Source organism: Macrobrachium nipponense, chromosome 7 (assembly GCF_015104395.2).
Source record: "Macrobrachium nipponense isolate FS-2020 chromosome 7, ASM1510439v2, whole genome shotgun sequence".
Classification (NCBI taxonomy): Eukaryota; Metazoa; Arthropoda; class Malacostraca; order Decapoda; family Palaemonidae; genus Macrobrachium; species Macrobrachium nipponense.
The window spans coordinates 25,130,291-25,146,554 of NC_061109.1; the positions used below are offsets into that span (position 1 = coordinate 25,130,291).

At 38.6% G+C, this 16,264-nt stretch overlaps 1 protein-coding gene across 1 annotated transcript in view; it reads right to left on the reverse strand.

Moving 5' to 3' along the window:
- The window catches only part of LOC135217015 (uncharacterized), a 14,989-nt gene extending 817 nt beyond the window's left edge, over positions 1–14,172 (reverse strand). Inside the window, exons 1-6 of the mRNA XM_064252584.1 lie at positions 14,022–14,172; positions 12,825–12,975; positions 8,263–8,465; positions 7,507–7,701; positions 1,196–1,294; positions 109–267 (exon numbers count right to left, since the gene is read on the reverse strand). Coding sequence (XP_064108654.1) covers positions 109–267; positions 1,196–1,294; positions 7,507–7,701; positions 8,263–8,465; positions 12,825–12,975; positions 14,022–14,033 — 819 coding nt within the window. The 5' untranslated portion in view covers positions 14,034–14,172. The remainder of the gene's footprint in view (positions 1–108; positions 268–1,195; positions 1,295–7,506; positions 7,702–8,262; positions 8,466–12,824; positions 12,976–14,021) is intronic.
- Between the last annotated feature and the right edge of the window lie 2,092 nt (positions 14,173–16,264).

Below are 16,264 nucleotides of genomic sequence, written 5' to 3' on the forward strand. Positions count from 1 at the left end.
TGACCCCATTCAAAAATAACATCGTGGAATCATCTTTCGAACTGAGCTAAAATAAGCATTGGGAATCTTCTGCAAAAGAAGCTTTATTGGTTTTCATGGCGTGCTTACCCTGAATCTGACCCTGAGAGGGATGGACATCAGTATGTCAAGTTCACCTCCATGCGTCGAGATGGTGAGGAGATCAATAGTTAAGGTGTTGAGGGCCGCAACTGCCATCGCCCCTGCGTTGAAACACTGCACCTCCACCGTCTGCCCCAGTTCGCGGTCCTTTTTGCAAACGAAAATAAATGGCACCTCTTGTTCTTAGACACATAAATAAAGGTGATGCCGCGGAGGAAAAATTGAAAGGCGAGAAAGCCAAGAACTTTCGGTCTAACACGACCCTTTACTTAGTTGTGCCAAAGTAAAGGGCCGTGTTAGACCGAAAGTTCTTGGCTTTCTCGTCTTTCAATTTTTCTTCCGTGGCATCACCTTTATTTATAAATAGCATAACGTTTTTTATATACTTCGTGATCAAGTTAATTCATATCTAGCTATATATAATAATATAATTAGTATATATTAGTATTATAAGATAATATATATATATCTACACTTGTATTATACTGTGATCATGGAAGCATGTAAAATGTGATCGTAAGTCGAAGGATAAATCAGTGTATTTTAAGGTGGTTCGGTCATGTGTAATGAACGGTAGGGGTTGGTGAAGAGTGAAAAGTTTAGTGTTACGGTGAAGAGGGTATGGATATACATGGTGAGAGAGAGAGAGAGAGAGAGAGAGATTTGAAACTATTTGCCGATAAAGCGCAAGGTGAATGTAAGCAAGAGTATGGGTATTGGGTTAAAGGAAACTAAAATAATATTAGCATGAATTGTGAAAGAATCATGTTGATTGATTTGCGTGGGTGTTTTGTGGTTAATATAACCTAGTATTCCCGCAATATTACCATTTAACATCTCTCGTACAAAATCATTTTGCACCTTAAAAGGGACATCGAGTGATTTCTAAGCCAAAGTACCAGTTGTTTACAAATTTATTGTTATTCTTTTATCTTTATCTCTACTTGAGCTATTATTTCTGTCTTGTGTACCATAAACAATATGCATAAAAATACCCTAGACTCAGTGAAATGGAATGACAATTCTCAATGAAATGACAATAGATATATGATAATAATTCTGCTGGATAACTGACCTCTGTGGAGACATACTGCAATAGCCTGTTACTGCCCTCCTGGATTCTGTGCAAGAGAGGCGGCAGGTTGTCTGGCGTATCCCTCAGCCAAAGAAGGTCCTGTAAAGATCAGAGGTAGGTACAGTACGAGGCAATCTGGTTTCAAGAAGAGAAAAAAATAATGATTCCATCCGCAGAATTTGGCGTTTTATCGCTCTGAACATGTTCATCCTTTAACCGTTTTCTCTCACCCCCCCCCCCCCCCCCCCCCTCACCCCCCCCCCCCCCAACCCTTTTTTTATCTCTCTTTCTCTCTGTCAAAGGATTGATAGATAGAAAAATAGATACTTATTTCAGCCCTCTCTCTCTGGAAAAGCTATACATATGGCGGAGGGGAAGAACTGTTGCCTATAGAAGTTCATTTCAATCTTATGATATCGAAAGGAGTTTTTTTTCTCTCTCTCTCTCTTTAGTTTCTCGTTGGACGAGTCGGTTACGTGCTCGACTACCGATCTTAGGGTCCGGGTTTGCTTCCCCACTCTGCCAACGGGGAATCAGAGGAATTTATTTCTGGTGATAGAAATTCATTTCTCGATGTGGTTCGGATCACACAATAAGCTGTAAGTCCCGTTGCTAAGTATCAAACTGGTTCCTAGTAAACGTAAAGATATCCAATCTTTCGGGCTAGCCCTAGGAGAGCTGTTAATCAGCTTAGTAGTCTGGTTAAGCTAAGATATACTTAACTTTCTCTCTCTCTCTCTTCTGTAAAAAGTCCAGTTCCTCTGAGTGAAAGACCAAATGAAATGACGAAAATGACAGATGGGAAAAACAACTACATTCCCTATCCCAAAATCACAATCACGCTTCATTTGCAATTCTGTTGTCTACTTCTAAAACATTAAGAACCTACCTTTTCTACAACGCTTGCAGGTCACTTTTAATCAGCAGTTTCTTAGATATTCATTTGATCTACGCAAACCTCATTCAGACAAGACTCTTTCTCACCAGTCTTCGTGTGTTTCCACTACAGCATTGCATCTCTCAACTTCATTTCATCCATTTCACTGTCCAAGGCAAAATCTACTTGGACTTGTGAGCCAATATAGCTTTGCTCTTACCCGTTCCCTCTGTACATTCTTTATAGAGGAACTGCGAGAATATTAGTTCACATTTAGCTCTAGCATTTCATATCCTGAAAGATTTGGATCACCAACAGTTCTGTGCCAGCTAAGGACGCACCCACATCTGCTCTACGAAATCATCACGAGAAACATTTTGCTTTCTCTTCAGTATCCTCTTACAAATAACAGAAGAGAATATCTCACTAAATTGTGACATTATCAAGTTTCTTCAGCACAATCGAGTTTTCTGTACAACCTATAATGCTGTATGAAACTCTCAGCCACGATCCATGAAACTTTCAGCAGCGGACCATGAAGCTGACGCACCATCATGGTTAACTTTCACCTTAAATCCTTAAATCAAATAAGGCTACTGAGGCAGGAGGGCTGCCCTCTAGCGAAGAGAGAAGTGCGGACGGACTGACAAATGGCCATCTCAATAGTTTTCTTTTAAAGAAAACTAAAAAGGCTAAATCTCGAATAATCCTAAGAGTAGAATGCAATCAAGGATATGACTGTTATGGTTTCAAATAGTACAAGATCCAAGATTAGTCGTGATTCATTATGAATGTGAGTGTCTTATCCAGTCTTATTCACTTACAACCCTGCTGGCAGAAGGCCTGATTCAGGCAGATTATGATTTATAGGAAATCTTTTGAGACAGGCAGGAGCTTTCTCGCCATTTCGTCCACAATATACAAAAATACCTCTACTCATGTAGTACTATGTCTTTTACAGCTTTACTCTTCATTTTCATTTCAAATGTCGTCTTTCCCTCCACACAGCCTTCGCTTGTTATTTATATTATTGAGTTTGATCCTTTTCTCTTCAACTATAGAAGAGGTGGAAAGATCAGAGGAAATTAAAAAGAATGAAATGAAATGCATGTGACTGAAAGCAATAAATCAGTCGTTGAATGAATACATAAATAACAAGATTTTCGTGTAAAAAACAACGAAGGAAATAATAGTGTGGCAGACTATGTTATGAATTGTGCTCGCGTAGGATTTGAATGTCCAAATTGAGATAAGGGCTGATTCCGAATCTATTTTATGTGAGGAATTCAAAAATGGACGGTAACACATTTTTTTTTACCTCATTTAGGGGGTCATATTAGCCCCAAATAACCTTGACTTTTCTTTTTATTACTTTGAGACATATTTGCACTTATCTCATTGATGTGTTCCCTTATTTCATAGCTTATATTATATAGACTTGTTTTTTTATTGAATGTTAATTATTCTAGGATATGTTCCAAGGTCATGTGAGGTCAATGTCACCCAAAAAGGTCAGGGTCAAATCACAAATACAAGATTTTAACAGTGAAATCATTATCCTTGAAATTACAGCAAGTAATATTTTAGCACATATTAGTAATTACACACAATTAATATTATAGATCAAGGTCAAATTTATAAGCTAATGTAATTCTTTATTCTTTCAGAGCCAAGTTACGTTACACTTGCCGAATGACAACGGTTGCTATTAAGACATCCATCTACTCTCTCGCAGCTTTGCAAGCTATCTTCACGGGAAACTCATTCAAAAGAGGAGTAGAATGCCACATAATGAATGCACTAGCTTGCTTTTACATGAAATTTAATGCTGTTCTCAGCGAATTGCCTCCCAGTCCTCTGATATTCCACTGTGAGGAGCTCAGAAAGAGCTTACTTGTCAGGACCCAAAGTGTTTGGCACATTTTGAAGCTGTTTGTAACCACTGAAAAGAGATACAGATGTCCACACCTGGTGCTGGGGAACTTGCAACCCTCTTGGACAGCTACATGACACAAGCTGAAGTGCTTCTTCACCTCACCCGAGTGAGTGGACAGAATGATTGGGAAGGTTTTCTAGCTGCACTGAATGAGCAAATCAAGTACTATATGGCACATGATTTGTTCAAATATGCCCGACTCATGCCTGTCCATTTAGCACAGATGAAAGCTCTTGAAAAGGATGATTCATTGAAGAATGGGGATTTCTGCATCCGAAAGTCCAACACACCTTTCTCTGCCTTGTTTGTTGGCCAGACCCTCGAGCAAGAAATAAAGAAACTGAAAAGGATTGGCGGCATCACTAGTCTAACACAGCAGGAGGGTCTACTTCACCGATTTCTCCTCATCTAACCCGAACTCTCAAAAATTGTGGCAGATTTTCAAAACCACTGTTCTCGAATCTGTAGTCCTAGGGAACCTGGCAAATGCCATTACCAACGCTCAGGTGAGATAGCCACACGATCGACAGCAAGTGCTCTCAAGTTGCGAGACTGCATCCAGCTCACGGTGAAGGTAACCCATAAGAAATTGAAGCATCACTGAAAAGCATTGTGTCCTCGGTGGTCGTACCTGAGCCAGCAAAGTTAGACATTCTGAACAGGGATGAGAAGGGCCAGTTAGCTTATAAGACCCTAGTTGACGAGAGATTGCTAACTCACTCCACAATAGCAATTTGGAATCCAATGAAAAAATTGAAAATAAATACACATTTAACATGGATGCCAAGGCAGGTTATGCGTGTCTGAGAAAAGATCCTCAAATTGCATGAGGAACGACAGCTGTTGGCTAGATTCTTGTGATTCAGCAATCTCGACCGGAATTGGTACCGAAGTTGGCAGGTACTATAGCAGAATATGAGATGTCTGTTCTTCCAAGATCTTTGTTTGCTAATGACGGATCTCTTCCTATCCCGACCGACAAGAGTAGCTTGATGCATGCAGTTGAGGAACAAGAGGACATGAGCATATCAGAGGCACCATCGGATGTTGACTCGGACAACAACAGGGTGAATGATCTGCCTTTTGATGACAGCAGTAATGTGAATGAAGCTGCGATTATATTTGATGGCATAGCTGTCTTGCAACAAAGTATGAAGAATACGTCTGCAATGACGAAGATCATTCATCTGAAGACGGCATTCGTGAAAAGAATGAAACGCTTGATGAAGGGGTATACTGAGGGCCGCATTGTATTCGTGAAGGTGTCCCTGGAGGACAGAACTCGTGCTAAACGTGCCGCAAAAGTGTCGTCAATAGAGTTCATGGTGCACGATGAAATAAATATTTCAAAGGTTACACTGAAAGAACTGGTAGCTAGCTCAAAAACAAAACCCCAGCTGAATGGGTTGCTTGCTAAAGCTCTCATAGAGGCTTTTGAGGGTTCAAATCAAGATCTGGTTGTATCCTATGTTGAGAAATTCAGGTCCAACCGTTCTGAGCTTCTTCAACAGGACATGGTGACACATAACCATAAGGAGGCGGATACAATGATTCCGCTTCATGTTCTAGATATCATTAGGGAGTCAAGATTTAAAACAATAGTTGTTTGGTCTCCTGATACAGATATACAACAACTCTTCCCTTTTTGACTGGAAAAGGAACGAAATACAGGGTGGTTGGTGTTTGTCGTCGAGTATCAGCAATAGGTGGAAAAGTCAAAGGGCTTGATTGGTCTGCACTATTTCACTGGTGCAGACTGGGGAGGCAATTCATTGAAGTTTCCAAAAAGACGTGGATTTCAGTTTACCTTTCACCCCTAATATGAAATTCGGCAGACATTTGTTGGCATGGGCCATGAACCCCTAACTGAAGAAACTACGGTAATACACTTACCAGATGATGGGAATATGCCTGCGAGTTATGGGCCTGTTGGGAGATTTGTTTACCAAGTATATTCGGCAAAGAGCAACATAGGCTGTTCCAGCTCTTTAATGGGAACCATTCCTTAAGGAAAACCTGGAGGGCGAAAAGCTTCCACCAACGTGAGGAGCACTTCTACCACACATTGCTAGAGCAAACTATATGGCAATGAGAGACAAGGCCTACACTACATCAATGCCTGAGCTTCCGGAACTTGCCCAAAATGGATGGGAGGTCACTTCTAATGGAAATTATCAACCTGTCAGATACCTTAAAGGAACAGCACCTAAAGCAGTTCTGGAGCTCGTCAAATGCGGATGTCGTGGTTCACGCGATACAGTTCTCTGCTCTTGCCTAAAAAAACGGTCTGTCTTGCACAACAATATGTAAATGCACCGACTGCTCAAGTGCTGGCAAAGAATTTGACCTCAGCAATGAAGCTGATGACACTGATTAAGATTGAGACTATCAAGAAACCTTGCAATTAAATTTCCAAGACAAATGTCACCAGTTGGAAAGAAGGGGATGCATTTGATATACATGGCCTTGATATTCAAGTTCGACCTCGGCCTTCGAGTGCGACCTAACGTCTGATGACCTTGAGGTGAGTTTTAATTTATGCTTGATATTAGTACTGTAAGATTACTCACTGATGCCAACAGATTTAGTGTATTACGTCACGTGATTTGCTACTTTCTGCAGAATTACGGACAAAAAAGTTCAAGGCCATTAAAAGGTCATTTGACCCGTTAAAAGTGACGGGATAAATGTTTTACCGTCCATTTTTATAAATTTTGTATCCCAATAAAACAAAATCTACCTCCAACTCAATTTGGACATTCAAATCCTACGGATTTACATAACATATTTCACTCTAAGCGCAGGAAAGGGGCGTTGCGTGCGAGGAAAATCGAGGCCAACATTATGGAAGATCATCACTCACAGTGTGTGGTGTGCACAGCCCAAGGTTTGAGAATGCTGGGCAACTAAATTTGGTAACTGATGGAACCAAGTGACTACAGATTGTGCACAGAGACTCCAGCCTGTTGAACAAAAAACAACTCCCAAGAGAGACTCTATCTACGATGTGTATCTCTTATTATCAACAAAGATTCCTCCTTTAAGTTTTCTGTAAAAGAAAACTATTAATGGCTTTGTCTGTTCAGCCGCACTTTTTGTGTCCGCCTTCAGACATTAAAAGCTACTGGCGTTACGGGGCTGCAAATTGGTATGTTGATCATCCATCCTCAAATCATCAAACAAACCAAATTGCAGCCCTCTGGCCTCAGTAGTTTATATTTTATTTAAGGATAAAGTGAGCCATGATCGTGCATCTGGCACCGCCAAGTCCAATCCCAGAGGCATCGCCGACGAACCTTCGCTTAACACATATAGGCAGCAACTGGTTCTGAGCGTTGTTGTCTGGTCGTAGCTGAGAGTTTCACACTACAGCACATCGAGTTTCATACTCGTACAGAATTATAGGCTACCTATACAGAAAAGAGGAGTTTGACTTGTTAAGAATTCTCCAGTCATTCAAAATTATCCTTTCAGTTGTGTCGTTGAGGAAGAACTGACCTTCTTGTGGCCTGCTTCAGGTGTGGCACAGGCGTTGATGGAGAACGACGATCTCTTGGCCTCCCTCAGCTTTCGGTAGTCGAGAGGATTGGGTTCTACGAGGAGGCCCTGGAACCCAAGTTCCTTTTCCAAGAACAGCGTCAGTGACATGAACTCGCCATCTTGGGCGCCAATTTCCATGAATGTCCCTGGTTTCTAGAATGGAAAGGATTACGTAAATAAATAAAAATATTTTTTCCTTACTTGCTTTAGTTATGCTTTATTTTTAAGTTGAAAACAAAATAATTTGTAATTTTATTATTTACCATAAATATTGATCCAATTAATATTAAAGTCATATAAAAATCATGAACTCGTATTACTGTCTAGGTCAGCCTTAAAACGTAACTTGGCAGATTGAAAGGGGCATCACATGCTTTCAGTTGCTTCCTTCAAGTATAATGACAGCCCGAAAGTGAGCTTCTTGATTCAAGCTAATTATACATAATATCATATTTCAGAAACCGAAGAACAGTTTCGTCACCCTTCACAGACATCGCCAGATGAATGGAGATTGGCAAGCCAGACGTAAGTAGATTTTTACAGGGACTCCTAAGATATTTACACATTTAGTCACACTTTTAGTTCATACGAGTGTTATATATTACAGATTCAACACGCATTTGTCTTATATTCGAATGGAAGGTATGAAAACAAAGTATAGAAACAGGACTTGTAAGATAGAACAGTGAATGAAATAGCACTTTAGTGTCTCACCTCATATTTTTTGAAATAACTGTTGATGAATTTGTAAGCGTCTCCCCAGTTCCCCAAAGTGAGCCAAGGAGGATTTTCTAAAGGAAAGTCAGCCTTGTAGGAGCCTTTGGGCGCTGGCGGATCTGTCCAGTGATTTCTGATGTGCATGATGGCGCTCTTGTCTAGAGAGGCCACTGGGGCTTTGAGGGAGTTCAGTAGACATTCTGCAGAAACGGAGAATAGTCATTGTCACAGCAAACCCATTGTTTCAGACTTTGTTTCCAATTTAATAATCATTCTTTCGATAATGCGGAGTTATGCACGGCACTTGTTTTTATATAATTAAAGCATGCACACATGTATTATACACATAGGTGTACACACACACACACACACAATATATATATATATATATATATATATATATATATATATATATATGTATGTATATATATAATATATATATATATATACATATATATATATGTATATATATATGTATATATATATATATATATATATATATATATATCACAAGAGGCCGGTAATTTCTAAGGTCTCGTTCAAATATCAGAAGTGGGAGAAAGGCAGGAATGCCGAAATCAGAAGTCCTTATTATAATCGCCAACGTTCCTGGCCCACAATCGTCCCATTTTCAAGCATTAAAAGACAAACAATTTGACAAACCTTGAAATGACTCAAATAAAGAAAGAAATACAAAATATAAATAGTCATAAAAAGATTAAAAATAATAAGTGCGCCTTGTCATCTAGAGGAGGAGAAGGAATACCTATATATTTTATATATTAAACAAAAAGATAGTGACAAGCATAGACCGTCAATCACTGGAGTAGCGATCTCCCTACCGAGAGTGCAACTTCGGGCGGCCATATTGAAAGGTCTCGGTCCAACTCATAGTGCTATACTTTATTACTATTAATTGTTATTTTTACTATTATTATTTTGATCTTTTACTATTATTATTAGCTTATCATTATTATTACTATTAATATTGTTATTTTGACTATTGTTATTATTATTAGTGTTGAAGATATTATTATTGTTACTATTATTATATATCATATAATACTTACAAAAACAGTAATGGACAGTCACTACAAACTAATGTTCACATTGCTCTTACACTCACTAAACCCTCATGCTTACATATATTCACTAAACACACATACTTAACATACACTCAATAACACTAAACACTCACTGAATACACAACACTCACTAGGCACTCACTATACATTAAACACCCATTAATCATTCATAAAACACTAAACTTACTAAATACTCACTATACCTCAACAGTCAGTAAACATTTACTAAATACCCACTTAATCCTAAACATTAACTAAATACCAAACAATCACTAAGCATTCACTAAGCACTCAATATACACTAAACATCCACTAAGCACTACTCACTATACACTAAACACTTACTAAGCACTCACTAAACCGTAAACACTTATTAAAAACTACTTACTAAACTCTAAATGCTCATTAAACCCCTAAACACTCATTAAACACTAAACAGTGATTGACCATCCACTCTTCACTCATTAAACACTCAATAAACACTTACACACTCACTAAACACTAACATTCACTAAACACTGACTGCACACAAACATTCACAAAACATTAACTAAACCTAAAGCACTAACATTCACTAACCACTAAACGCCCACAAAACATTCAATAAATGTTGATGCACTAAACATCTGCTAAACACTAACACTCACAAAACATTCACAAACCCTAAACACTCACTAAACATTCACTGAATAATTACACAGTAAATGTTCACTAAACACTAACATGTACTAAACCTTCACTAAACCCTAAACATTCACTAACACTCACACACTAAACCCTAAACACTCACTGAATGCTCATACACTAAACATTCACTAAAACTAACATTCACTAGACATTCATTAAACACTCACTAAACATTCACTGAATACTTACACACTGAACATTCACAAAACATTCACATAAAACCCTAAAGTTAACTCATTAAACATTCACTGAATACTCACCCAATAAACATTCAACAACATTCACTAAACCCTAAACTCAGTAAACATTTACTGAATACTCACACACTAAACATTCACTAAACCCTAAACTATTCATTCACAAAATACCTACTCATAAACATTCACTAAACTCCGCCTCACCAAACCCTACAAAATTTGTTGAACACTTACACTAACGATAAAAAAAATTCACTTCACTCTAATCCCTAATTTGTGGGTTACCAGAACTTTAAAAGTGGCCGCAATGCTTAGCAGCACCGCCCTGGTGGAAGACCACCAAACTACGCAGTACTGGTATAGAGATCGCAATTCTAGATGTATAGGCTACCCTTACCCTCTATGGTGACAACAAAGGGCACTGAATTCCAGGGACACTCACAAGTCACGACGCTACTATGATTAGTGAGCCTTCAGAACTTTTCCTCTCATCTTTTCGAAGCTGTTAAAACAACATAGGAATTCAATACTAGAAAAGATGTGATATTTATTAAACATATTTACACTGGAGAGATGTTCATCAAAGCCCAGAGAAGCCTTTGGCATCTTCTCCTGATTCCTTGGGGCAACGCTCTTAGACACTCGTGTCTTCATTCTTCTCGTGTTTTTGAGCCTTTGGTTATCTGAGGTCGTTGCTTAGTAGAGGCATCTTTAACGCTTGAAAAATTAGAATTTACAAATATACAATATTAGACTTTCACGATTCATGCAACTTTCTTTGCGGAAGTAATAGTATTGTCATTAATTTGGATTACACGACTCTAAGGTAATAACACGTAGAACTTCAGCTCTAAAAGCTAACTCGATCATTGTAGTAGGCCTGCCTACCTGAGTGCTCGGTGACTACCGTCACCAGGGTTCGGTTGAGCCAGGATCCATACAGACTCTCTGTATGGATCCTGGGTTGAGCCAAGGAAAAGGGACGGAGCAACCAACTCCCTCCCTCCATCCCTCCGAAAAGTCCTTTGTCCATATCCGGAATCCAGAACCTAATAGTTTTTTGTTACTTTTGATAAAAATTCCCTAAAATCGAGGGGCAACTTTTTTTTTCATCCTCCTTAACGAACAGACAATTAAGTAATCAAAGCGAAGCAAGATCATGACCTCCTTGCCGGAGGAAAGAAAAGTCTATCATATTTGAAAAGTGTGTGTTCTCTAAGACGGCTCACCACACTTACAAGACACCTGAGGGAAAGGGACGACGCAAGCTTAATCAAAGAAACAAACATTTACATCTCTGTCTCTCTCAAAACCTAATCGTTTATGGCCAAACATGAGACCTTCAACCTCTATTAAATTTTTCGTACAGATAATCTTTAGCTCAATCCTCCCAATAAACAAAATTTGATAGACCAAGAAACACACCTAACTGAAAAACTTAGCCCCGTTAGTTCAGATAAGAAAATCTGTTTAAATAATTAGCTATCGCCAGTAAGGAGCAGTCAGATTTGGAAACCTTTCGTCTCGTCTTTTTGATATTGCTAAAACAACCTAAGAATCTAATACCGAAACGAGATGTTATTAATTAAGCACTGCCATGATGTTAGTCGAGGTCCAAGGTAGCAGCCGGTCTATGGGATTCTCCTGGCCTGTTGGTTTGTTTTGTTTGTTTGTATGGTGTTTTTACGTTGCATGGAACCAGTGGTTATTCAGCAACGGGACCAACGGCTTTACGTGACTTCCGAACCACGTCGAGAGTGAACTTCTATCACCAGAGATACACATCTCTCACTCCTCAATGGAATGCCCGAGAATCGAACCCACGACCACCGAGGTGGGACGCAAACACCATACCAACTACGCCACTGAGGCGCTCCTGATCCGTTGGTGAATTGCTTTAAGGCACGTGTGTGCCTATTTCTCTTGTCTTGAATATTTGATTCTCAGAGGTCGCTGTATTCCTAAACACAGGTTTCTTTAACACTTAGAAAATCAGAATATGCATTGGGAAGTTGACAGAAGTTTGACACATTCACCTAACATTTAATCCAAGATTAGACCTGAGCGTTCCATGCTACTACTACTTAGATTCAGCCAGCCTCGTGCTGGCACGGGCCCTTGCTCATGTAGCAGCCGGTAATGCGTTTCACGTAATGAGCAAAAATCATTACAATGAAGTTCTAGTCTTTTTACAGTCCCTTAGCATAATAATTAAGAATAATTGCACTAATCCGGGTAATGGGGTTTTCTCCTATTATCTCATTTCAATCCGCGTTTTGTAGTACCTACAGTAAGTGAAGTGCAGCGTATCAATTATCCTGACGGTAAACTTGTTCACTTTTACCAAGTTCCTATATTTCCTTGGTCAATTCATCGTACTTCCTCTCTTTAGATATATAACTAGACCGAAAGTTCTTGGCTCTCTCGCCTTTCATTTTCCTCCGTGGCAAAACCTTTACTTATATAACTAGTTTTGTTCTATAACCCTCCGGAATATTTCCATCTGCATTTATAACCGAATGATTGGCGTTTGATCTGAAACTACGAGTGTCAGTTTTGGCATTCCATTCATGTTTTTGCACTCACTCACCTCCCTCGCAGTAGTACTGCAGGCCAGCGCCTGCGTGCAGCGCCAAGTTCAGCATAGCACACGCCGACACTGCTCCAAGTAAAAGGAATCGGATGTATTTTCTGACAACCCACGACGCAATCTGCTCGACCTGGTGAAAGGTCATCATCACCTGGAACAAGAAGAAGAAGAAGAAGAGTGAAAGTGAATTGTTATCTAATTGCTCGGGATCACCCCAACACCCCACTCGATCTCTCTTCCGATCCCCGTACAAGGAAAGGAAGGACATGGGTGAGTCCCTTTCCTAATCCAGTGTCTTGGTGACCTAGCATTGAATTGCAGACTGTCGTTGGACAGACTGTCATTGACACAGCAACAAAAATGTGTAGCTCTCCCTCCCATCGCCCCCCCCCCTCTCTCTCTCTCTCTCTCACCCTTAAATGAACACCCCTCAGCCTCCTTCTATCTCTTTCTGATTTTATGTTCTCTTGTAAAGAATGTATTAAAGAGAATCGCTATATCTATCGCTCTATGACGAATGCCCCGCCCTCTCTATCTCTCTTTAAGGATTATCCCGCCCCCACAGTCTCTCTCTCTCTCTCTCTCTCTCTCTCTCTCTCCGTGATGAAATGTTATTCAGCCAACAGGCCACTCTTCTCTTTTGGACTGTTAACTACTCTTCTTTCTTTCTTTCTGTATGCCCATGCCATAAAAAAAATGACGGTAGTGTAAGGAAGGGTCGATGTGGCAAGGATAGCTACCTGGGGAGTTAGGTAGTGTCCCCAGTGTCAGATCAGTGTACCTTCACTCAGCTGGACGACAAAATCTTCATGATGAGTTAATTAAACTTTGGTAATCGTCGTTACATACAGAAAGAATTGTGCATGTGAACAGACATCGCTATTCTTTATATACATATTTGAGAATTGGGTAACTTCAGAATCCAAGTTGTGTTGCGTGTGACACAAACCTCGAAAAACTTTCACATCGCCCAGCTTTGATTTTACTTTGAAAGAAAGAATGGGAACGATTGACATTTCATGATCATTTCGTTCCTTTTACTCGCCGTTTACGTGTACGGCAAGAATTCATGTCGTTTCCCACTGCAGCACTTTTGAATTAATCAGTCCGCTTAAACAGCAATGAACTGCTATGCGTGATGGCCATTTTCCGCTTAAATGGACTATAGACATGAAGTTTCGTTGACTATAAACTTACGGTTCGTAGCATGTAGAAATCCTTTGAAGAAGCCAAGATCTGACGCGAAGAGGCGATGGTTAAGGTAGTTCTGCAGCTCTTCGTGCGAGGAGGAAAATACAACTCCAAAACTCTTGAAGACGTGGGTACAGATGTGCGATGTTGGCCAGTGAGCGTCCATTAAAGTCGCCAGTTTCCTGAGTTTGGAATAATGCTTTCATAGTTCATATGAATGAATTTTGCGAACTTAAAAAACAGGTAAAAAAAAAATTTAATAAATGGTTTTATCGGACGTTCAACGAAAAATAGGATAGATCTAATATTTGTGTTCTGTTTCATAACAAAGAAAATTATTCTGTAAAGTTTATCATAAGTAAGTCTCCCTAGGTGTTGTGTATTGCTGGAATTACCTTCATGAATGTTAATTATGTCAAAAGAACATTTTCGTTTCAGCTCAGAAGAGCTTACCTGACGTGGTCTTGTATACGCCCTTCGGATAAACTCGCAGCATTATTCACAGTAGTTTCCTTATTAAAACCGCCCTAGGACAGTCTAACAGTTTTTGTCGCTTTGCAGCCTTTCTCTGTTATCTTTCTTTTTTCTTTTTTTCTAGAGATAGTCTACATATCAAAGATTCTTGCCAAAGTTATTATTACCTATATGCTTTTTCACTTAAAAGGGGTGAACTATATATGATATATATATATATATATATATATATATATATAGATATAATCAAAGTCTTGTGGGACGAGGCTGGCAGCCCCTCACCCTTCACCCTCACAGCAATTCAGGTTAATCAGACCCAGTTTTGATGCAATATATATATATATATATATGAATAACTTGATCACGAAGTATATAAAACGTGATGCTATGTATAAATAAAGGTTTTTGCCACGAAAAGCGAGATTGCCTTCAGTAAAGGGTCCGAACAGGACCGAAAGTACTCGGCTATCTCGCTTTTTCATGTTTTCCTTCGTGGCAAAAAACCTTTATATATATATATATATATATATATATATATATATATATATATATATATATATATATATATATGTGTGTGTGTGTGTGTGTGTGTGTGTGTGTGTATATATGTATCTATATGTATATATATCGTGTATGTGTGTGTGCGTGTGTGTGTGTGTGAGACAATCTACGAAATTGTGGGCTGGAACATCTCCCAAAGTTCATTTTCGAATAAATCTACACGAAAACAACATAAATAAACATTACATATGTATAAAGAACCTAACAGTAAAAACAGGGTATTGTGCATTAATAAATAGGCCTAGACCATTAATGAAGAACATCTGAAAGTTCATACATTTTAGTGGGATGCGTACAATTATGTTTTTGTTATGCTATACAAAATAACTTACAGGAGAAGTTAGGTTGCCGAATAACTACCTACTACTAGAGCCAAAAGAGAACATAAAGTGTTTCTGACTATGCATAGCTCGTTTCACCCCCTAATAATATTAAAGATTTATATAACAATAACATAAATGAGAAATATAAAAATTGGACAAAATAACAAACATATTATAGAAATAATAATTAAATTTTTGAAACAAAAAATAATAACAATAATCTTCATGATAATAGTATTGGATTCGGTGTTTCCTGATAAAGCAGGCGATTGCTGTCCATCCCATAATTTCTACTTGAATACTGAATGATATGCTGAAGAAGATATATGTATTATAGACACAAGTACTTTATGTAAAGCCAACATTTCCCAGTAGCTTTTACTAAAGTCCCCAATCCTTTATCTCTTATATTGCCAAACCAGTAGAATACTCTATTACTTGTAAGTAAAATTTTGCAGTTTAAGATTTTTGTTTGTTGTTGATGTTGCAGCAGGATGCCGTAATAATCGGTTTCCTAGTGGACACTCACGTGTTATATATATATATATATATATATATATATATATATATATATATATATATATATATATATATATATATATATGATATATATAGATATATATATATATATATATATATATATATATATATATCGAACTACAAATGTCCTTTAATATCTAATTCGCTCTACCTCGGAATTAATATATTTTTCATATATGCTTAACCAACCGAGGGGGGATTTATTAAGCGATAATAGAATTGGCGATCGACAGGCGCGAACCAGCGACCTCTCAATTCTAGGACTGTCACAGTCCTAGAATTGAGAGGTCGCTGGTTCGCGCCTGTCGATCGCCAATTCTATTATCGCTTAATAAATCCCCCCTCGGTTAA